This window comes from Lepeophtheirus salmonis, chromosome 4 (genome assembly GCF_016086655.4).
Source record: "Lepeophtheirus salmonis chromosome 4, UVic_Lsal_1.4, whole genome shotgun sequence".
Classification (NCBI taxonomy): Eukaryota; Metazoa; Arthropoda; class Copepoda; order Siphonostomatoida; family Caligidae; genus Lepeophtheirus; species Lepeophtheirus salmonis.
Genome location: NC_052134.2, coordinates 39,830,447 through 39,856,158, shown reverse-complemented (window position 1 = coordinate 39,856,158; position 25,712 = coordinate 39,830,447). Strand labels below are relative to the sequence as shown.

General features: G+C 30.0%; 1 protein-coding gene across 1 annotated transcript in view; it reads left to right on the top strand.

Moving 5' to 3' along the window:
- Positions 1-2,816, top strand: part of LOC121115930 (zwei Ig domain protein zig-8) — a 226,524-nt gene extending 223,708 nt beyond the window's left edge. The window contains exons 7-8 of the mRNA XM_040710113.2: positions 2,285-2,456; positions 2,517-2,816. Of these exons, the coding sequence (XP_040566047.1) occupies positions 2,285-2,456; positions 2,517-2,617 (273 nt within the window). The 3' untranslated portion in view covers positions 2,618-2,816. The remainder of the gene's footprint in view (positions 1-2,284; positions 2,457-2,516) is intronic.
- The last annotated feature ends 22,896 nt before the right edge of the window (positions 2,817-25,712 follow it).

Here is a 25,712-nt window from a genome sequence, read left to right as displayed (position 1 = left end):
TCAATATATTATATAAGAATAATATTTGAGGAGCTTTCTTTGCCTTTTTTATAATATTTTCATTTCATCTTAACAAAACGCAAATATCTTTTTTTCTTTTAAAGCTTATGTGAAAATTATTATTACTTCTTTTAACCAAATTGGATATATTTGATATGCAAATTTCTACCTTTGTGTAAACATGTATGTAGGTATATCAATACCCTTACTAAACTTAATATATGTATACATCAGTAGATTGTAACTAACTATATATAGAAAGATATACTTTTTCTAATCATTAATAATAAAGAATTTCATATACAGTTTAGTTAATAGAGGCATGCATATGTAGCGTAAACAATGGGATTTGACTCTCCTACACAAGTTAAATCTGTATAAATAAAATTTGATAATTAAAACAATGGGCTAGCAGGAACCTTTTATTAAATATCCTCGACTTGACTTTGTACCATAGATATCAATAAAAAAAGAAATTGGATTATATTGTTAAGATTCTCCATGAAAACCTTAATTAGACATACTTCAAGGTAATTGAAATAAAGAAAGTTCTTTAAAACATAACAGTATAGGGAAGGGAGATTGGACCGGATGATAAATATTTAAATTTCATAAAGGGACTGGGAAATCAACTGAATCTGAGACTATTTTTCCTTCAACCTACAAAAACACAATATATGAGATCAATAAATATCAAACGGTAATCTATCTGTGAAAAGGCTTTTGGTCAGAGAATATTGCATCCCAAAAATTTGTGAAAGACTGTACTTTTCCATCCAATGGTTCATTTACAGAACCGTAATAAATATTTTACACCTTGGAATGATATATTGAAAAACAGCGGAGGAGAGACAACGTTTTTTGGTTTTTTTCTGAAAAATTGAATAAATTCCACTTTTTAACCACATTTATAAATTTAGAGGCACAAGACTCACTTAACCTGTAATATTTCAGATTTTGTATACAAGATTTATGATATGTATTAAATTTACAGTTCCATGATTAAAAAATAATAATATTAATAATGTAGTGTGAGAAGGAATTTTTATATTGTATAATTAAGGAAAGTTCAATTGGAATAAAATTGTACCAATGTACAAAAAAAAAAAAAAAAGATATAAAAAGAGTAATTCAGAATTTCAAACAATTATTTTTTAAAGTAAAAACTTATTTTTGTCGACTTTCTCAAGTGGAATCTCAGTGCGGTATATTTTATAAGGATAAAAGTTCTGCAAATGGTTGTTGTTTTTCTTCATTGAATTTATAAGGTCGTTATTTTATCATTTGTTACTTTATTTCATAAATCCATTTTGATTCACATCATGATGAAAATAATCTTATATGTAAGAAGTACATTTGCAGATATTACCTTCAAAATCTATATTGTACCCATATATGTATAATGCTCATCTATAGGAATCTGTTTTTATTGAATTTGAGAATGTGCACCTAGAGTTATGTACGTACATTCATTTACAAAGATAACAACACTTCCATTTTATTATTGAAATACATTAATATGAATAGCATTGAATAGAGCAATACTATTCTGAAGTTGTTAGTGAATATCCCAAACTCTTAAATAAAGTACCATCGTTAATTTATTTTCATTAAAATTGTAAATCGACTTTCATATCAGAGTAGAGGATTTTCTATTTATTATATAATTTATGTGGAGACTCGGGACCCAAAACTTATTTTATCGCCATTTTTTGTAATTACAAGGTTTCATTACGCAACCAAACAACAGCTGTAACAAAAAAAAAAAATTTTGTTTTTATCCCATATATTAAAGATGTTAAAATTTCTGAGCAACAATTTAAAAGGCAACGTGTGTGCAATCTTATCTGCACCAGTGTAAGTACTGAGAAAGATGCACTGACCGTTGGTTTCTCCATCTGGACAGCCTACAATATCAAGAAGTGCATTGCATTTATAAATAATTGGCGTAGAAATAGTGCATTTTATTGATATTGGGCTTTTTTGTTTGTTTGCTTTTTGAGGCGGAGGTTCATTGATACAACGACGAAGGGTTTGTTCTTAGATGAAGTTTTTCAAACTGGGTCCTTCAGTACTGTTCATTACAAAATACAACTCCTATACTCTCACATTTCAATTGAATAATTTTATTACTATCACACTAAACTAATTTTAAAAATTGATTTAACCTTTTATCCCCCTAAAATATCACGCAAGATGTAACATTTGATATTTGAAAGAAAATCTGATTTTCCTCTTATCATATATATTTTTATAATTAATCATAATCATTTTTTGTCAACAGGTTGTAGCTTATGACACTGCAAAGGGCCGAATTGTAGTAAGTCATAGCCAAACAGGGCGAGAAACTCGTAGCTATTTAGTAATTCATAATGCTGGACCTCAAGACTCAGGGAACTATACATGTAAGCCCTCGCTCTCAAGAGCAGCGCATATTAAAGTACATGTACTCGAGAGTAAGTCAATCACTTTATTTTATCCGGTTTCAATAATAATTTATACTATGTTTGTTATAGGTGAATTCCCTGATGCTCTCCTAGATACCTCTGGTTCCATTAGATCGCAATACACCAATATTCTTAGTCTCCTTATAGTTGTAGTATTATATAGACCTTAAAAACAAACACACAATTTTATTTATGTTTCTTCAAGAACAACAGCGCAATATTATCAAAGTATTTATTAATATTTAATTCAAATATATTTATAAGTATTTATTTACAATGTACTATTTTTCAAGTTGTGTTTTATTTTGTTTTTGTTTTTATAGATGTCGTTAAAAAATATATATACAGCTTCTGTAATAATTAATTAAACTCACTGCAGTTGCATTATTAATATTATTTCATTAGGAATTACAATTATTATAATCCCAGAAATTGGCGAGAAGGTAAGAATTTACAAATGTATCAATTCCATAAAATATATTTTTCATAAGAAAAATTACAAATATACAATACCCAGAGTACATATTTATAATATTGTCTCCTAATCTCAAGATGGAAACAGACTATCAAGAAAAAATGTGCTGAAGTATGTTGTATGATTACGGATAAACTTTTTTAAAACGTAGAATAAGTTATTATATCCTTGTAAAAAGTTTCAATATTTAAATTCTAAGCATTAATGTAATAAATCAAGTCTTGCTATTACTTAATCGAATTAAATAACTAAGTTTATGAGCTGAAAATTCAAATTTATGTCGTAACGGACTTTTTAAGAAATAATATCTCTCAAATATGTTACTTTTAGTTCGTACTAATATAATGAATAAAAGGTAAATACTCCGAATTGGACACAAGTCCGTATTTTACAAACTTGAGACTTACTCGAGCTAAAAAACAAATACTTGAGACTTTGCTGAGCTTCTGATTATATTTAAGAACCGTTCTTCAAAATATTTCAATTTTTCGCTGGACATTATACCTAAAATACTCTTCAAAGTACCTTAAATAATGTAACAACTCCATTTGAGTTGATATTAATAGGAAAAAATTACAATGACTAATTATATGCGAGTCAAAACGGACTTCACAAAAATTATTTCATAATTTTTGCTTGATTTGGGCTTGTAAGCACTAACTTGAGACTCTTACGAAAGACTTTGAACTGTACTTGGATTTGTAATGTAAGGACGTTCTTTCACTTTTTCAAATAATTATAGCAGTAGTATTGACGGTTTATTTAATATAACATGTACATTATACAAGGAAGAAGTTTACATATATGACCACAACGGCCACGCTCTTGGTATTTGACTTTTTAGACCACTCATGTATTAACTTCAACTATGTTCTTCATATTTTAATAATAATAAAAATGAGCAACTGTTTATTTTAAATATATAAAAAATATAATAACAAATTAGAAAGTGTACTAGGCAGTTATGGGCTTAGGAAACTCCAAATTCCAGATACAATCTGAGCAACTATTTTATTAAACTTTTCATCAGTTTGTAAAAACTGAATAAATTACAATGAATTTTCCTCATTTAAGATGCTGTTTAAATTTTTGTTGTATTAGACTTCTATTGATTAATAGGTTAGATAATTAATTTGCTTGATATGAAATCGATAGTCGGAAGTACAAAGTAAATAGAAGAAAAAATATAGGAATTTGTAAAATTGGAAATTGTAAAATATGTAAGCAAAATCATTAATTTGTCTGTTTTCAGACCGTAGTTTTCCAAATAACGAAAAGATTGGACATTTGATGTATACAGTCTCTCGGTATAACACCCTTTTAACAACCAGTAAAGTACACATTTACATAATTAAAACAGTTCTTATGAAATACAACTTTTTAAGCATGTATAATGCAATAACTATTTCATATAACCATTTAATGTAGCAACAATCATTGTCGAAGATGGCTTCCAATCTATTTGAAAGTGGCTAACAGGAGTAACAGACCATTTTTCCTCAAATACTATCTCATTTTTGGAGAAAGTTTTTATACAAATACTGAAATCTTACTTGATGATTTTGTGCATGGAATCTTAAGACATATTAATATATTTAGCCATTTCCTTTAGTGTATCTCACTGTATTTAAAAAAATCATCATTTGGACAGATTTATCGCTCTGGTACTCATTTTTAGTTTCGTTCTTGAGTTCATGTGTCAGTCTCCTTAAATTGTTCAAAAATCTTAAATGTTCCTTGTAGAGAAATAATCAGACATTATGAAGATTTTTATTTAAGATTACAATACATTTATTGATTAAACATCAACATTCATGATATAAACTAGCTTTTCCCTTTAAAGAGACCAAACAGTCTGAAACGCTTATTGAATAGTAAATAACTCATCTTTTGAATATATTGCATGTAAATTGTACTTGTATAGAATTTAAAATGAGTTAGTGTGTAATCATTCATATGTGCGTAAACACAATTCATATATTTTCTTTAAAGAAACAGACTTATTTTTAACAGCCATTCATTTTTTTAAATAAATAAAAATGTTTGCACGAATTTTGATTATACGAGATATATTAAGAAATACAGAAAGCTAAAATTAATTACAATAAAATACTATTTATATTGGAAATATATTCATTTTCATGAATAAAATAATAGTTATGGATTTATTTAAAATACATATTTCGTCAAAATAAAGCATTTCTGTATAATACAACGAATCCAAAAATGTATTAATTCATAATATAAACTGTAAAATTGATTATTCATTTTGTAAAAAGTGAGTAATAATTTATTACAAATTTTAATCTACATTTCAACGCATTCCAACATAGAAGCTCGAAGTGTGAAGATGATCTTATTAATCTCTTGCCTCACATGCAACATTATTAATCAAAATCTATGATTAAATTTATATATTTGGTGGGACCGAATCAGAGGAAAAGATTCGTATTCAAAATATAAAGTATCAACAATGTGTTGCCTCACAAACACAAAATATATATTTTATTTTGTTGTCGACATTTATGAATATTTCCCCCCGATCTGTGTTCTGAACTTTGATAGGTCGAATAATAATGAACTCTTGTTAAGTTGAGAAAACTTCTCAATAATGATTGAATAGTAACTCCTACGTTAGGAAGAATTGGCTAACTCACAAGTAATTTAAAGCCTTTTTTCTGGGGATCTTTTTTTCGTATGAAAGGTTGTGTATTATAATAAAGATAACGATGCGCTCACTGACACAAAAATTAATAGTGTATATTGTTGTCAAATATTGATTTTTCTCCTTTCCCTCCATTATTACTGTTCTGAATGTTCATTGTTTGAGTTTGAACTAACTCTTGTTAAGCTGTGAACAATGAGGCATGACAGTTGTTTATTTTTTTAAGGCTCCATTAATGGGTCAGATTGGTCAAAACAACTCTCTTTTAACCAATTATAAAATAGATATTGAAGCCACAGATAGTATCCCAGTGTTCAATGTTGTTATGTCAAAAACCATTTCCTTAACATTTTTTGTACATTTATAATTATTACTCTATAAATTAAAATCAGTATTTGCAATTGTGTAACTAAGTAAATCAATTGTTTTGTAATTTTACTCCAACAATTTTCGGAGCATGTACGGGTAATTTTTCTTCAAAGCAATGTGGATTTCCAAGAGTTTCCATGAATTTTTTAATCCAAGAACAATGGATGGAGGTTTCAAGGAACTTCCAATTTGTTGTTTCCAAAACTAGTAACAGTTTCAATACAATATTTGTAGGCTTGAGCATAACTTAAATTAATCTTATTTACGTAAGCGCTGATTGCTTTAATCACTGTTAGCGTTATTTTTGTCAAGGCTTTGAATAAAACATTATTCCTGACGGAATCACCCGACAAAGATAAAATATCGAACAAAGGATTTATTTGCGACAAAATACTGATCGAAAATAGGAATGTGCCAACGCTAGATATTCCCCAAATTTTTATAAATTTTGGGATTTAGCCTCATTATGTCAAACCTCAAGACGATGCAAATGGCCAGCATGATCAAAAGAAGTTAGGGTAGAGCGATGACCCTAATACTGGTAGTGTCTTCTCTCTTCTAATTCTTCTTCTGCTAAGAATATTCTCAGTTTTGTTTGTTAACAGTTGATATTTAGATCAAAATATTTCCTAACTTTTTTTTATGTTTCTTTCATTGGTCAGATGGAGTTGTACTGATTAAGTATAAGGAAACATTTTAGTATTTCATTAACTTCGTCTAACCTAGTAATCTCCTTTTAAGTCCATATACATTATGTCTATTTCGCCCTCTTGGAACGACCAGGCACGAAACTACGCAGATTGAATTCAAGAGAATAATTTCTCCCGAGCGCGTTGTCCATTGAGTTACGTCATTCCATCTTGATAAATTATTATTACTTTGTTTAAATACACAATGTCTTTTGCAGTTTGTATACTTATTTGCTTATGATGACAACTTAGTACATCTTTCCTTAAACTCAACTCTATCTCATTTCTTGCAATTCAAACATTTATAGTTCATTTTAAACAAGATATCCTTGCAGAAATGGCATTGTAATATAAGTGAAAAAATACAACATTTATATCTTTTAAAATCAAGAATAAGGCCAAAATTAATTGCAACCCTATACACATGTAAATGTATAATATACAGAATGCTGATAAGTGTGCCCTGTTTTTTGGGTGATCTCTTGTTTCTCTTTTGTCTGCATTACGGGACTTTCTGCCTTATATTGATGAAAAAGTTATGCTTGAAATTTAACTGATTTTTAATGACAAATTAAACACTTACAACAGTTGTCAAATTTTTTGGACAGAAACTGAGAATCTTGTATCAATATTTCAATAGCAAAAACCTTTTTTCACTAAATATAAGCGAATGCTATGTTATGTTTATCAACCACAGGTATATGTAACGTATTTGCCTTTAATCGAAGGAAAATGTTATTTCCTAGGTTACACTCAAAAATAAAAATGGATGTCTTAATAAAGTGATATGCAAAAATAGTGCCTTGTATCATTAAATTAAGTTAACTGAAGCCCTTTCAAAATGATCAATTTTTAGGTTTAAAATGTCATTTTTTAAATTTTTATGATTTCTTGCTGATTTTTTTTTAATATCGCACAAAAAAAATCCTTGATGTAGACAAAGTAGCTGAATAATTTGAGATGAAATTGATACTAGAGAAAATGTATAATTGGCCAAAAATGAAAAGGTAAAGTAAGCTTATTTTAAAGTGTACATGGCGTTTTTACACTAATACAGACATACCCTATGTATTTTTGTCACCTGACGATTCCCTTGTTTCCCTTGATACATCATCGCTATTTCATGAGGAGATGAATATTTTTTCTTGGTGATCCCTCGTAGTCAGAGTATATGTATACCCGCTGCAATTTTATTATTTCTATGAGAAAATCTTGTTTATCATATACAAATATAAGTGTATAGCTACGCTTTTAGTAAAATATTACTTAGCAATATTATAATACAGTACCAAATAAAATATATACGTATGTAGTTCATCTTAAAAAATACGGTAAATAATATGATAGTCTGGTAGTAATTAAGTATTTAAGAGATAAATAGAAGTTTGTGGGATTGATATATTTGGCTAACTACCAAATAATTTCGGGCCTTTTTTTCTGTTCCTTTTTGGAGAAAGGATGCATGATACAATAAAAGTAACGACGTGTGTAAATTAATTTTATTTCTGCTATTTGTGTAACCAACGAATAATCTATTTGTACATAACACAACCTTTCTTTTTTTGCCTTCAAGGCTATAATTTTCTATTTTACTTTATTCCAGTGATACTCAAGACACAAATGCCATAGGTGAAAGTTCTGTTAAGAGATTTGTTAGTCTTGAAACCTTAAAGTTTAACCATTTTTTGATGTAATTAACCAGCTTTTACTGGAATAGATTTTAAAGGAAAGAGACTATTGAATTTAATAAATTGCCTGATGAATAACTACTTTTTTTTTAAATTTTTTTTTATAAAAGTTAGTTATTATATACATATCTTTTGATACCTGAAAATATTCATAAATATCTCATTATAGATAGTCGGATAGAAAAAATAGCCATTATTTTGTTAAAATAAAAAGAATTGAACGTTTTATGTGTAGAGTACTACACATAGCTAATAGTTTGTAAAAAAAGGTTCGTTAATCAAAGAAAAAAATTTTATAAATTAAATAATGAAAGATCAAACAGTTTCATTTTTGGATTGTGATTATGTAAATTAAGATATTCTTTATATCTTAGATCAAAGATGTTCCATAACATCTGTTTATGGTTCCAAATTGCTACGAAAAAGTATAAAATTAAAAATTAGACAAGTTGGATGGATGGATGATCAGGGAAGGACTAAATTATGTCACTCAATATGTAGCAATTCAGATTTTACAATTGGACTATAACTCAAGACTATTTTTTGTTGCTGTTCAAAGTAAAAATATCTTACCTAGTGGAAACATAAACATGTGACTTGTAATGTGATAATTTTTTTTTTAAATCTTATCTGAACTCATACGTTAAAGGTCATACTTAATTTTATTCCTATACAACAATAAGTTTGTCAATCGAGCTAAAACATTACCCGACAAAATAATTACGTTATTTGACTTCTTAAAAAAATTGATCGATAATCGGTTTAAGAAGTAGTCTGTTATCTGAATGGTTCTATAAAAACAGGAGACTCCTTAACCAAAATAAAATATAAATCACAAAAGTATTTCCTTATATATTTTTTAGTATCTATACTTTCTTGTATATATGTATGAATAATATTTGAATCAGAATGTATTAACATACAAAAAATAATCAATACTTCTGATTTTAATAAGTAAATGAAATTTCAAATTTGCCATTTTAATCATATTATTAATAGTATACTTAATCGAGATAAAATAAATTTGTTAAATCAATTTGCATAAAAGCATTTAGAAAAAACTTTTTAATGGAAAAATATTCATACTTTCTTTCTAATTATAAAGCGATTTGCTAGAAATAATATTTTTATCAGAAAAGTTAGTACAAACTTATCTTAATAGAAATGAATCTTTTTATATATGTAGGCGAACACAATAACGTAATTTAGTGGATAACAACCTCAGGAGAAATTATTCATCTGAATTTGATGTAGGTTTAATTCACGATCGCTCATAGAGAAGGGCATTAAGCATATGGATATAAAAAACCATTCCTAGGTCGGATGAAATAATTGTAATACTATAATGTTAACTATACATCAAACTTAGCATAAAAAGGGAAACAAATTGAGTTTTTCAGTAGGATTAATTTTAAATATAATAATCTTTCAAATTAAGATCAAACGTCAAATATTAGGTTAGCAGTTTGAAATTGGAACTTGGTGAAAATTTGGACAAAATAATAAGGAGAGATATACAAAACATAATGGGAAAATAAGGAGAAAATAATATGATTAATAATTTTAAGTCTCATAGCTATAGATCTTGGTCATTTCTATACCGGTGGGGAACGAGTACCTAGTGCACACCAGACGTACATTAAAAGTGCTGCCAAGCGACAATTAATAATTGTTAAATTGTAAAAACTTCTTGGTGCACTTCTTCACAGTTGGCCAAAAGAAGTATGCTGCATGTTGGCAAATAGGTCCTCCTTTCAATAACACTTCTGATTACAGTTTAGTAGTTATTCCTCTAATGGAATTATTCTATAATTAGTCCGATAGAATAACTCCATGAGCGAGTAAACTCTCTCCAAAAGTTCCTACAAATAACAGTGGTCTTAAACAGTTCTTGTTGTCCCATAAACGGCATTTTGTTAAATTTGTCTCCAATGAACCACGCAAAAATATTATTTAACTTTGATTCCCAGAAGTTGTTGCTTTGCCTAGGCCTCTGGATTTGAAAACAAATCTATGAATTCTTGGGTTATTCTTAGCGATTCAAAAATTTGAGCCTTCAAATGAAATCACAATTCCAAGAAGTATAGTGATTTTCTCAACTTTAAAAAACGTGAAAGGCCTCCCCAGCGGGCCTTCAATAGAGGTGAGAACGAAATTTCTGAGTTATTTAAAATTTTGATGTTAATAATACAGGTTACTACGTATATCTGTTATAGTTGCTTATTAATTATCTACTCAACGATGAATACAGGGTGTCCACGATAAATTGGAACTACTTTAAACTTCATCAAATTCCATAATGTGGATATTCGGGGTTAAATCATACTAATATAAAAGGTTGCGTGAACAATACACTATAACTTCCACCACAATTGTTTTGACAACAAACAAAAGTTATCATGGAACAAGCAAGGAGAAACGCCATCCTCGAATTGGCTCGCGCGGTACACAAGCCCTCTGCTGTCAACTAGCTTCTTAACTATCCCAAGACCACAGTGTACTGGATCTTCAATGCCTGGGAGGTTGAGGGGAAGGTCTGCTGCAAGGCCCACAACATGAGAAGTGACTGAATCCGCACTCCCCACTTCCTTGAAGGCCTCCGGAAGTCCATCAAGGCTTCGCCGGGGACTTCCTTGTCCAGGTTTGCCAAGAACCGTGGAGTGAGCAAGCAGCTGGTCTCCAAGGCTGTGAATGAGGACCTCGGGTACAGGTGATGCCGAATGGCCAAACAACACATCCTCACGGCATCCATGAAGGCCACCAGGCTCACAACGGTAAGCATCTCCTCAATGACCTTAAGAGCCATGGAGGAAGAATTATCTTCTTCTCCGACGAGAAGAACTGGACTGTCGACAGAAGCTACAACGTCCAGAATGACAGGTGGCTTGCCAAGGAGAGAGAAGAGGTCCTGCAGTCTTCACCATAAAGTTTCCGGGCTCCGTTACGAGGGAGTGGAATGCTGTCGATTCCGCGGAAGTCATCAGGGGATGCAAATCCTTTAGGGGCAGGATGGAGAAGATGGTGGCTGCTGAGGGAGGACATGTTGAATAAATTTATTGTTTAATATCATGTCTAACTTTTTCATATTAACAAATACACTCCAAATTCCATTTTTATCAAGCAGGTTGAATTTTAAGATAGTTCCAATTTATCGTGGTTAAAAAGAAATGGAAGAAAAGTGGGAGATCTCTAACTCAGTATGAACATGTCATGAAAATGACATATTATCATAAGAATCATCTAGAGTCTACAAAATTGAGTATTCTCTTCTCCAACTCCTATTTTGATTTCACAGATAAAAATTAAATCGTACAAAGTATTTAATTTGATCATTTATATGTAACAACTACTCCCGGAAAATATAGCTTTAGAGTACTGAAATATTCATTTTTTTATTGGAGTGGCTAAAAAATTCAGGAAAGTATTTGCATTAGGATTTTAGGTAACTGTGTTACCGATCCGATATCAGATATAGTCTTGGAATAAATACGAAAGTATCCGCGTATCACACATATATTTCTCTTCACAAACCCGTAAGACACATCTAAAATAATAATAATAAATATATGTATACATACATATATATTCCAATAAGTAACGGACAAGGTTAAAATATGATGGGAGAATCAATAAAATCTTTTTTTCTATTTTTTCCTTATTAAATTGTTTAGATATAATGGGGTTTCACTCAAAAAAATAATTGCTTATAAGAAATTATTACTAAATATTATTGAAACCATTGATTTTTTATTGAATGTTAGTTATTTTAAACTATTAAATGGTATTTCATAATATAATATTATTTAATATGACAGATTAAAAGTACTTAAAATATGTTTTAGATATTTTACCTGTGTTGCAAAAAGCAGAGGGATAAAATTTATCGTCCCTGTTACCTGAAGCACATTCAACTTACGCAAAACAATGATTTATGGAATAAAATTTTTATTCATATAAAACTTTATGTTTGTGTGAGTTTATATCAACTTTTATCATTCTGCTTTTCGATCCTTTTTTGTATATGGTTATAGAAAATGCCACAATAAGGTAAACTTCAAAAACATAAATCATTTAGGTAGTAAAGAGCCCATCATTTTCAAATAAATAATGCAATATTTAAACCACCATAACTTGAAAGGAATTTTTTTTTCGGATCTGTGTCAAGATAGATACAGCATTTCACACAATTCCTATCAGTTGGGCATTAAATTATTGTCATTTATGTTCAACTAATATTAAATTACATGTTTGTTACTGTGTAAAAAACAACTTATGTATTTCAGTAAATCAGTTAACAAATGCTTCTTTATAATTATCAGATAAATTTCCATACTTTTATGAAGACATTTTAGCTTATATGTCTATAAATATTTCCCAGATCTTTGAAGCATAACTATTGTTTCACATGCTTACCAATAATCTTTTTGGAGTACTATAACAATATAAACTTTATAATAAAGTCAAAATAAAATAAAACACATATATAACATACAAACGGTAACATTAAATGAGCTAAAAATATACTATTGTAATAATTTAATAATGTATGGTTTAGATCGTAAAAAGTATTTATTTATTTTTCCATAATTATGGGCATTTTGATCTTTTTTTATCTGTTTCAATTGCAGTCCGACTCTATTTTTTTCTCATATATCAATCAATTTCTAAGATATTTACTGTTCGTATATTACTCAAAGTCCAAGAACAAGATGACACACAAAATCTAAGTTCTAAGCAAAGTATCAATCATACATTATTAAAATATTATTTGGAATATTTAAACCCTAGACTTTGAAATATATTTATTCATATGGCGAAAAATACCAAAAACTTTATAGCCTTTGTTTGAAGAATCTGAGCCTCATAGATATAAGTCAAGGCTATATTTGGAATCAACGGCTAAAATTCTACTAAGTTCATTCTCAAGACACACAAAAATTGATATAAAGATAACCATGAAATTATTACTATAAATTAATTATCATTATTATCAATCCCTCATAAATTGTGATGGCGAGGTGTCACTGGTTTTAAGCAATCATTGGAATTAAGTAAGAGCTGGTCCAAGAAGTATTTGTTCTAAAATTGCTCCATATGTTGGAAGAAAACCTCATACTTAACAAACCTGTGTGCACAGGATGATACTCTTCTTGGTAGAGTAGGCATTTTTCATTCTCCTGTACGACATACAAGATCAAGAAGGGGACTTAAATAAATGGGAAAAGCAAAAAGATAAAAGATACCCTTTGTATCGTTTAATGAATGGTTAAATGAATACTATACAATTTGTATTTCTCTTATTTTCATATTTTTACCATTCAGAGTCAAAAAGAAATTACTGAGCCACAAAGTGAGCAATTAACACACTTGAACAATCTTACTTAGAGCAAAGACATGGTTGCACTAACCCAATTAAAATCTAAGGCAAGCTAAAAGGTAGTGAAGTCTAGTTTAGTTTAGTTTAAATTAAACGCGAGTAGATGCCTTGAAGTAGCAAAAATGAATTTATATATTTATTATACTCAAATTTGAATCTTTGAAATAATAAAAATATAACATTTTCTTTCATAAGAGAACTTAAATTTTCTTCATAAATAAATTTGAGAAAAAAACATAAAGAGTACATACGAAGCATATAATATTTTAAAAATTTAAATGTACTTACATATGGTGATATGTGAGTAAATATTTCCTTTCATAAAATACTTAACTATTTGTTATTCATATTTCTATATACAAAATGACTACTAATACATACATACATAAATATTATTTCCTCATTAAATATTCTAGTTGGTCCATTCTTTCAATGAATGAATAAATTGATTGAAGTAAGCTTTCAAGTATTTACATTAATATTAAGGTGGAAAATATCCTTTATAAATAAAAAGTTTCTCATAAATTGAAGATGTCTTTTTACAGGCTACATTTTCTCTCTTCCAATTTCTGAATCTGTAAATAATATATTTGATATAGTTTTTATAATTATTCTCTAATATACAAGTTGTGGAACATTAAGAAAGATCTAAAAATAAATGGAAAATGGGTTGTTTTATTTCTCCTCAATAAATAATAAAATAAAGTTAAAATAATGAGTTGGCCTATAAAAAAGTTTGGTTTGAAATAACATTTTGGGTTTTTTTTCTATTTTCACATAGATTAAGTTACGCATCGTCGGACACATCGAAGCGGTGTTTATGTTCATATACTTTATATAGACATCGTGTGTTACATTTGAATTTTTTTAAGTAAACACATTGATAAATATGTTAGTAAGAAGTTTTGTATCAAAATATTTTCATTAAAATATCGAATAAAGAGGTTATTAAAGATTTAAAAGCACTATCAAAAAATGCATACATTCGGACAAGTTTCAAATCAAAAAATTTAATTTTGGACGTTATTCCAATCAGGTTTCTTAATTTCAGACAACATGAAATAGAAAAAATATAGGAGATAAATATACATAGGAGTGCAAATGATGTTTGAATATTTATCTGTTGGGTAGATAAAATTCAAAATATAACGTACTTACTATTGTACACAGGGGAATCCTTGATTATTTGGCAATCCTTGAGATGAACGAATAGAGGGAGGAATAGAAACAGCGTACATAAATTAGCTGTAGAAATAAGTAAAAAAAAGTAGAGAAGAATCATCACTCTTTTGTCGTATTCATAATTAATAAATTTATATAGGATCATGTCTGTGTTTCCAACTCTGTCTCGGGAAAGAATATAATAGACCCAGTTCTGCGATATGATACCATATATTTCATGGATACCTCCAATATCCGATTCACTGTTAAATCTCTACTCGGATTCTAACTCTAGGCAAGTATATATGGAGTCTTTCGGAGTTCAGTCGCTTCACTTCAACTCATGGAACCTCGGGAAATAATCAACTTTGCAACGATGTGCTATAATTCTCGTGTCTTGTTTGCTCCTATTGTCAACTCCAGAAAGTTAAATTCTCATTTCCAATACGATCCTATATTTCCTTGAGACTCTTCCATATCAAAATGTATATTAATTATCATCCTGATAATATTTTGGATCATTTGTCTCTAACTCTAAATCCTTTATTTACGTCAACAATAAAGAGTTATCATTTATATTCCGATAGATGATATTATCGTTATAGCCTTTTACATTCTTTGGTTTCATTTATCAATATTAATTATTTGTTACAAAATACCTATCTGCATAGACATTTTGCATTACCGTTTTACAAAATCCAAGGTATCCTCTTTCTTGAGAAAGGCTTCATTCACTAACTTGGGAGATTCATGTTCGATTTATTAATAAGCAATGAAGTCAATGGACTACCTCGCACCTCGATAACTAATATATTTAAGAAAAAAAAACGAAGATGAGCTCCTACAGGATTAAGAAAAAATAAGTTACAATTTGCCACTCCGTTATTGCTAAATTCAGTTTCGCATGGATAGAATGATTAAAGATTGTTTTCATATTGTCTAATTTATTGTTCTATTGATCAATAAATTTAATATTATAATATACAATTAATAAAGGAATTAATTTCAGTTCTTAATTAATTAGTTCGAAAATATCGCCTTGATTGGGTAATAAACCATTGGGAAAGGTGCAGCATAATATTGACTAAAGATTTTTTTGTCGTCTTCCCATATTTCTCCCCCAATAAAAGGTACTCATCCAAATGACTTCAAGATTCAACTCCCCACATTGACTATACTTCAAGGAGAATAGTTGCGTTAATCTAGTTAAACTTAATGTTGGTATGAGCACTTGTTAGGGTAGGGGTTGGCAACCTTTGACACGTAGAGACATATTCACTGACACGCGCAAATTAGAACATATTCCCGTAGATTGTGTGTGTGTTTTTACCATTATTAATGATAGTGACGCACTCATTGATTATAAATATTGAAGTTGGCACTCCATGTCTCAAAGGTTGCCTATCTAATATATTTATATGTGCAGTAAGATTTATGTCTACCCTTAAATCATCAAATTTTAGCTTGTACAATTTAACAGTTAGTAAATTGTTTAATAACAACAGTCATAATGTAAAAAAAAATCCCTCTATACAGAAATTGAGTTCGAAAGAGAAAGTTTGTAGTATGAGTCATTTTTTGAACAAAACAAAGAAAAAATTAATTTATCAAGTATATTCATAAGATGTAAATCATATTGTCCCAAACCATCTTTGTCTAATTTAAGCACTGTTGTATATCCCTTTTTAGTGAATAAAAGACAATTGTGAATCATTATTCATTTTGCCCAAAAATAATTGATTAAAAATTTTAAAGTTTTTTTTAATACATTCTATAATACTAGCACATCACTGGAAGACATTTTTTTTATGATTCCTCACAAAACAGTTCATCTCAATACGTAATGAATATTACAAGCACATCAGAACATTATACATTCTAAATTTTTTAAGCCGACAATAAATTGTTAGATCCACTAAAATAATATAACGATTAAATAACCTGATATTGTACATTTTTTTTTGTTTTCTTTAAAATAGGTTTCTCAAATTCGATAAACATTGATGAAATGACACTTGGTTTCTTATCCAGTAATCTGAAAACACTATTGTTGTATATTTTTGGAATATAACATTTTCTATCCTTCAATTCGTTGTCTAATCATCAAGGTGAGCATCTTAAAATATATGATTTTCGTAGTACATAAGATTGACAATTTTTTGAGTATCTTTTGATTCCATAATATAACACGTCCCACCAAGAGACAGTGTCTAGATCTTCAGTATCGTCTTCTATTGTCATTATATCAGTTTTTGACGAGTTTACCATCACGCCACTCTTTGTTTCCAAACTCCTTCAACACTACCATAAGGTTTCACATGACTGTGTTTTTATTTTGACGAGGCACGAGAACAGACATAGCATCTGGATAAACTTTCACTTCTCTCTCACCAGCCACTACACTTCTTATATGTTTCTTGTATATCACATATATTAGTTCCTCCAAAACAATAATAAATAGATATGGTAACAAAGGATATTGTAGTCATAAATTGCAAAAAATTTAAACAAAATAATTTAAGGTTTAGTTTAATGAATTATATATGAATAAATGAAACTTATACATTTAAAGTTTCGGAATAGCTTACAGATTAAATTCATGTTGCAGTTCATACTCCTTTTAATAGTTTTCTATAATCGCACAAAAAAAAATTAACCACGTTGGACAACCAATGTCACAGATTTGGAGGAAATTTGAATTTTAACTAGTGTCAGATATGTATCTAGTATGCTTAAGTTTTGATACGAAATATTTGTGTAGCCATAAACTCAAACAAAAGAATTCTTAATGGGTCGTAACAATAGACTGGCATATTTTTAAAAAGTCATTTTTTTCTTAGTTTTAATCGGAACTGGGCTTTCATACTTCATTTTACTTCATATGTTCTTCTTCACAACATTTTTAAAATTAAAAATTTAAATAATATTGAACTTATTTTAAAATGGGGATAAATTTAAATTGCCATGATCATAATTAGCATTTTTTTATTAATGTATTTATTAATAAATCATATGTTACTAAAATATTTCGAGTCTTATTTATTTATTTATTTTTTAAAGCTTGTTGTCATTCTTCACAGTTTTGTTTTTATAAGGTATGAAAATTACAGCTATTCGAGTGTTAAATTATCATACATCAAGATAAACGGAATTAAATATACCCAATCTAAGGAGGTATTGGTGATAATCATAGTACAACAATAAAGTCCCTTTATGTGGACCAAAAGTAAGGTCAATATTTTACATAGAGACCCCAAAACATTTATATATAAGATAATTAACAGATAAGTAATAGAGTAGGGGTCATAAATCTTTTTTGCTTAAAAGAGGTGTAATATGAATATTTCTTTTCAGCTTTATTACATACAACCTTTTGATAATTTATTAGGCACATCTTTCTTCTTTTTCCTTGATTTTTTAGTTGATTGATTTCCAAATAGAGAATCCATTCCTTTTAATCAAATTGATACTCTCTGACACATTATTCTTTTACTATATATTTTTTCTATAGAACAAATGTATTTCAATTGTCGTGGACTTAAAATTTTTTGGTTGTGAACATCTCAGTTATATTAAGGAGTTATTGAAAAGAAAAAGAAAAAAAGACCAGAGAAATGTATTCATCGTATTCTAATACTTATCAAAGCCACGAATGGTGAAAGGACTTGATATATATAGTAATAATTATTTGTTTGCAAGATATTCCAATTTTTTTAATTAAAAAATGGAAAATTATCTTCTTAAAAAAAGGATTTAAAGTGAGGGGTGGGGATATTTAAATGAAATTGCAAGCTAACGAATTTGAAAAGAACTGTATTACATACACGAAAAAGACAAAAACTGTATCACAAATATCTATTGTATCTCTCAATCTTTCATTCTTCAAAAAGAGGAAGTGAAAGTCATAAACAATTTCCTATTTAGTCAGTTCTTCCCAACACTTTGATTTTTCTTCCTTTAACCATCAGTTATTTTCTTCCAATTCTAAAGCAAGTACTTTCGTGGGATGTTTAGTCCAGGAATATTAAAATGGATATTTTTGGAACAATACACTTTTTTTGTCCTACGCATGATACAATAAGTATCAGTGAACAAATTCAACACATTTTACGAAGATATTGTATAACTGTTAGCTCATAGTCTAAAATAGTCGATGGAAAACATATTTATCAGATTAATAGACTTTATAGAATGTATTATTCAGGGGAGGGGAATGGCCATCCCACTTTTTGAGCGGCTAAAATTATCAAATAGCTAAGGTTATCTAGGAATTTTTTATTGATTTTTATCTTTGATTATATTTTAACTAACTTTTTTATGACAGAAAATCCCTATTGTATTAGGTCGTTCAGGTAAATCCGGACCACCTTTAACTGCATCTTGATCAAAAAGGGAAGCAAGTAGAGGTTTGAAATTTTATTTACAAGTTTGAATAATACACAAGAAAAAAATCATTTAATTTGTCTGCCATCTTTGGCAATTATTCACTTAATACGAGGCTAAGTATTTGCAGGGCCTGACCACGTCCACTGGGGAGACTGGAGGCTTTCAAGGAGTCGATGCTATTGTGTGAATAGCCAAAAAACTTCCTCTCTAACTCCCCCTAAAAGAAGTTATCCATGAAATTCATATAAGGGAGTTAGAGGGCCAGGTCTGGGGGTCCAAAAATGGGTCACCTCTCTTCTTTCAAAATTTTTAGGTCTTGTGGGCCTTGTGAGATTAGGTCAGTCTTGCTGAAACAGGAACTAGACACCATTGGCATCAGCTCTCATCTAAGGAATCACTAGGTGAAAAAGGAGCACAGAGTACCTGTGGACGGAAGGGGGGCTAATAACACTGTCGTTACTCCCAATGACTCCAAGGGCCAAGATGCTGGCTAGAAACTTGGTTTTAAATACGTGGGCGACATTATCTCTCTATGTAGTCAATCATGTGTCTTAATGGATGATGTGGGATCTGTCAACAGTCCATTATTTCTCATCCAATAAAAGATGATTAGTTTACCATGGGACTTCAAATCGCTCAGTAATTTTCTTCCGTGGCTTACATCCAAGGTGGCTTTCATTATGTTTGTAAGGATATGTCTTTTGTAGAAGTGGTATGACTTCATCCTCATGTCAGTGTTTATTGCCCTGGAGACTGTTACACGGATTTTTGGAAAGAGGGTTAATCAGTGTAATAAAATATATCTTCAAGGAATATCTTAGTGCGTTTATCACTTTGTGAATTTTGGGGTTTCTTTAATATGCACCTTTCTCCTTATAGTGGTGGTAGACATCATAGAGGTATTCTTAATGTAAGTCGGTATGTGTCACGCTCAAATTACATGATGGTGTTCCTCCTGGCCTCCTTCATCGTAAATACTTGTTTTGAATTAAAAGTTGCACAACTTACTTAAATCTGACGCTTCAACTCTGAACTTATAATTAATACCCCCAAGTTAAATGCTTTCCTTATGGTTCAGGGTGTAGTGAAAGATGGTCCAGATGTATCTAAACTACCCCACATATTAAATTAGGATCACAAGCCATCATCGATTGAACCTAAAATAATCGAATATTTTATTAATGTATAAAAATCGATACTCGATTTTGTCCTTTTTCACAAAGACACTCACATCATCTCAATCAAACGACCTTTGTATAACAACTGCGCGTCCAAAATGGTTTGAACTTTGGTGAGTACTGTCAACAGATGATATATAGATGAAACTAGCCTTTTAAGTGCTACAATCTTCACATTAAGGCTTAAAAATTTCCAACCCGCTCTTGTTTATATACTCTCCCGTATAGATAAAAATGCTGACAATAAGTGGAAACGAGACAAAGTTATCATTTAAACCCTTATTATAAATAAATATAACTAATTTAGTTCTAAGGTATATCCATATATAACATAAATACTAGCAAAGTGTATGGAAGAAAAAAAAACTACAGACTTGAATGTTATTTACATTCAACATATAAAATTTAATGTGAGTAATTAAGGAATAGGGCAAATTTTGACTGATTATTTTATATCCTCTATGTAATTTTTTTATAGCATGTTGCTTAAAAATATATAAGTACACACATACTGAGACTGCGGTGTTAAGAGCCTGGCTACTACTTTGTTGCATACTATCTTACATTTTATCGACTTCCTTCTCTTCAAAGAAAGGAGAATAGAAATGAAAAACCCATTAATACATACATCAAAGAAAAAAGAAACCCCTTCACAAAAATGACTCAATTTCTTGGATTCTACCCTAAATAACCACCACAAAGCTTTTAAACCTTTGATGAACGAATATATATATGTACTTTCAAGTAGTATGCATTCCATTTTCGAAGGATTTTGTGTGCCCATTACTTTTATCTCTGTCCGTGTATAAATTGAAAGTTACATGTAGGTTAGAGCGGTTTGATTTTCATTTTTTCCAAATTTCGACTACGGTTAATCGGAAAATTTGTCATATGGTATAAAACTTATCTAGGCAAAATTGTATTGATCTACGAGGCCATCTGTAAGTCACACATCTCGATCAGTTAATGAAACGGCAAAAACTCTTAATTTAGTCAATACGGATAATTTGAATAAATTATTTATTATTTTGCATAAAAATGTTTTGATAGACATTTTTCTAATCTATTGAAAGTATAAAATAAGTTTTTTATTTTCTAAAATTGTCTTATTGACCAAAAATAAAAAGAGAGAAAAGTTATGAAAAATTGATGATCTGCGTATAGCACGCATCATATTTTTTTTTTTCATTTTCACAAAGGAAAGATCAAATTTTTCTGATGTTATTCTCTCTTTTTGCTCAATAGGGTAGCTTTAGAAAAAAAATTAATGATAATTAATTAATGTAAAATAAGGAGGAATGCCGTATTTTAATATTTATTGACGAAGTAAAGAACTATTGTCTCCTCTCAAATTTTGAACTAGATATACAACCTAAAAATAACATCGTAGGAAAATGAAATTTTGCATAGGCTATTTACTTACCAAATGCCAGCGTTTCCGAATTAATCGTAATCGGCCGGAATGTTGAAAAACAAACCGGCCTAATATAGGTAATATATATATAGGTATACATCTAAAATATGTGTTTAGAGAATAAAATCAATGTTTATGTGGAATCTCGTAACAGTTCCTTGAAATATTTATTTTAAATATCTTTATTCTAACTGAGCAAAAATATCCTTCCTTTATACGAAAATAAAAAGGAAAAAAACTAGAAAACGAATACAAGAAACTATGATGAATAATTAATATCATCTAAACAAGTCGAACTCCAACCCTACTCCCCCTGGACGACAGAGTGAGTAAAGAGATCATCTAGTTAGTAATACAATACACAATAAACTAAATCATAAAAACATTGATAAATAAAACAAATAGATCCTTCTCCAGTTGTAGATCTTTATGCATCTTATAGTCGGAGACGCTGGAAGGATAATTGGAACTCCAAATACAGGTCGAAGTCTATCCATCAAGACATTGTCAGTTCTTGATCCAAACTCCAATATATAGTAACGATCGTGCCTCTCAATCAAACGGGGCCAAGAAAGTTGGGGAAAGAGATTTTTAATTGTTTGTTAATAGGTCCTTTATTTAAGTGTCTTGGATGAACGTGTGTTATTTTTGGCATTGTTTTAAAGAACCTTTCGATGTAGAGGTTTCCTTAAGTAAACGTGGATGCATTAAAAAAATGAAAGGCCATGGATCCTGAGCACCCTGTGAGTAATTGAAAAGGTGAATATTTAGAACCCGGATCTATTGGTACTATTGGTCCTCAATCCCCATAAAACTACAGGTAGTGCAATGATCAAGTTTTCTTTTTCTTTCAGCATTTGTGCTTCAAGTACGGTCTTAAATGATCTGTGGAAACGTTCTATGAATCCGTTGGACTCTGGATGATACGAGGTTGTGTTCTTGCTTGTAATTCCAAGTGTCCTGCAAATACCCATCGATAATGAACTTGTGAACTGTGTTCCTCGGTTAGGCACAATGGTTCCTGGAACTCTAAACCTCGAAATCCAACTACCCAAAAAATTATTGACTATTGTCTTGGAGGTCAAATCTGGAATAGGTATCCCTGCTGGTCACCTTGTGAAACGATCCATAATAGTTAGGGCATAGTGCTCTCCCTGAATTAGTGGGACTGTACCGATTATGTCTATGTGAATAAAGGAAAGTCTTTCAGACTTTCAGATAGAGGATCGAAAGACAACATTGGTTTTGATGTCCTGAAAGGTTTGATTTTCTGAAACGCTAACACTCTATAGTCAAGTTTCTGACGTCTGCTCACAAATTAGGCCAAGCATAAAAAAGTGAAACCCTCCTTAAAATTTCTTTGAAGTCCTTGTGTACAGAATACACAATTATTTGACGCAATTCTGGAGATGACACAGCCACACGGTATGCGTCAGCATTACCAAAACCAGCAAGTAGGGTTCCTGCAATGTACCTAAAAGAAGGTTTAATTTTAAACATAAGTAAATTAGGATCCGATTTCTTTTGATCCTCAATTATATCATCAATGAAGGTTGGGCCTATTGTGATGTTATTTATACTTCTAGAAAGAATGTCTGCGGTATTATTTAATTTTCTAGAAACGTGTTCGATATCACAATTGAATTCTGCTATGAATGCAAAAGTACGAAACTGTCTTGGTGTCCAAGAATGTCAATCGCAGTGACTAAAGGTTTGTGGTCCATGAAAACTTTAAAAGCTTGTCCTTCCAATGCCCATAGAAAATGTTTTATATTTTCCTTAACACTTAATAATTCCCTATCAAACGTAGAATATTTCTGTTATGTCGTTGAAAGAGCCAGAGACCAAAAAAGAGAGGTTGTCAGTGTCCATTTACCTTTGGCTCGAGAACAGTTCTCATCTGTGTATAAGATGCATCAGTTGTCAGGGCTAAAGGCAATGAACTATTTCTAAATGCAAGTTGAGTACTTTAAGACAAACTATTTTTAATACTTTGAAAGGCGTGTTCATGTTCTGTATTCCAATTAAACTTTTTTAACAGGGGGTACAAATGAGCTGTCCATTGAGACAATCTTTCGATGAACTGTGAGTAATATTGTGCCATGCCCACAAATCTATGAAGTTCATCTTTTAATTTTGGAGTTGGTACTTTTTGGATTGCCTTTACCTTACATTCTAGAGGCCTTAAACCTTTTGATGAAATAGAATATCTAAGGAAGTCTACCGATTTAATGAAAAACTCACATTTTTCAGGGGAGAGGATCATACCAGCTGTTTTAAGTCTTGATAAAACCACATTTAACGTTCTCCAATGCTCATCCATCGACTCCGAAGCGACAAGGATATCATCAAGGTACACAAACACATTTGGAGTTACTCGTAGAATTGAATCGATGAGTCTCTGAAATGTCTGAGCAGCATTTTCAAGACCAAAAGACATCCTCAAATATTCATATAAAACAAATGGCGTAATGATTGCACTTTTATTTATAGATGTGCTATTCATAGGTATTTGGTTATAAGTTCTGTGTAAATCCATCTTACTAAAAACAGTCATACTATTTAGATTAGCCACCAAATCTCTTACATTTGGGAGGGGCTACCAATCAAGGTCCGTCATCCTTTTTAATTGACGATAGTCACGGCACATTCTCCAGCTTCCTATGGGTTTTGGAACGACGTGAATAGTGGAAGAAAAATTAGAAGAGGACGATCGTAGGATTCCTTTCTTCAACAATTAATTGATTTTGTGTGTTACAAAATTTAACTTCTCACCATCTTACTTGCGTGATTTCGCAAAGCATAGAGAACCTTTAGTCTCGATATGGTGTTCAACTCCGTCAGCTGGATAAATTTAATAAAGGGTAGAAAATTTCCAAACCACTCTTGTTTATTTACCCGCCCGTATAGATAACAATGCTGACAATTAGTGGAAACGAGACAAAGTTATCATTTAAACCTTTACTATAAATACACCAACAAAAGAGCTGGCTGTGATCTATGTCGTTTTGCAAAATTAATACTTTAAATTATTAATTTTCTAGATTTTCAAATTTATGTAGGTATTTATAAATTTCACGCTAATTTACTGAACTACTTTAATTTTTTCAATATTTATTCAATCAGGATCTCTAATCATTTAAACATGTGTAATTTGCCTACATAATTTCCCATAATATGTGTTCTTTACTAAGTATAATATCTCTCATTAAATGTGTTTCTTTGACTTTATAACAATCAAAATTATTTATTAATATACTTTTGAAATTGTAGAATGATACAGTTCTGCAAATAGAAAAGTTCTATCCTTAGATGTTTGCAATATTAAAAAAATCGAATACTAAAGTGGGGGTTGAGATTTTTTTCTTCTATTTAACAGCTTTTCAACTATGTATTTTTAATATTGCCCTTCCATCATGACAAAATTTAATGTAGGTGCGGCCTAGGTCAGATATAAATTTGAGTTCTGTCCTTTAATTTATTAAAGTTTTTTTTTTTTTTAATTTCGAAAGAATTTTTATACTTCAAAAGACAGAAAAAAAATTATATTTTATATTTAATCCCAGGACAAAGGCAAATTTAATCCCAATATTTCATACAATTTTGCTTCCAATACTCTGGTTTACGATGTATTATTAATCAGAGCTCAAAGTTGAATTGAGTTATAAATCTAAAATTTAATTTCTGAATAGGATTACTATCAATAACACTACATGTCAAATTTGAGTCAATTTGGTTCAGTCTGAAAAAATATCAGAAGGCTCGAGTCTATATTTTGAATCATTGTGACTACTTGATCATGCAATCAAAGACTCGAGACTTGACTAGGAATTGAAAGTCGTTTTAATTTTTTAATTGATATT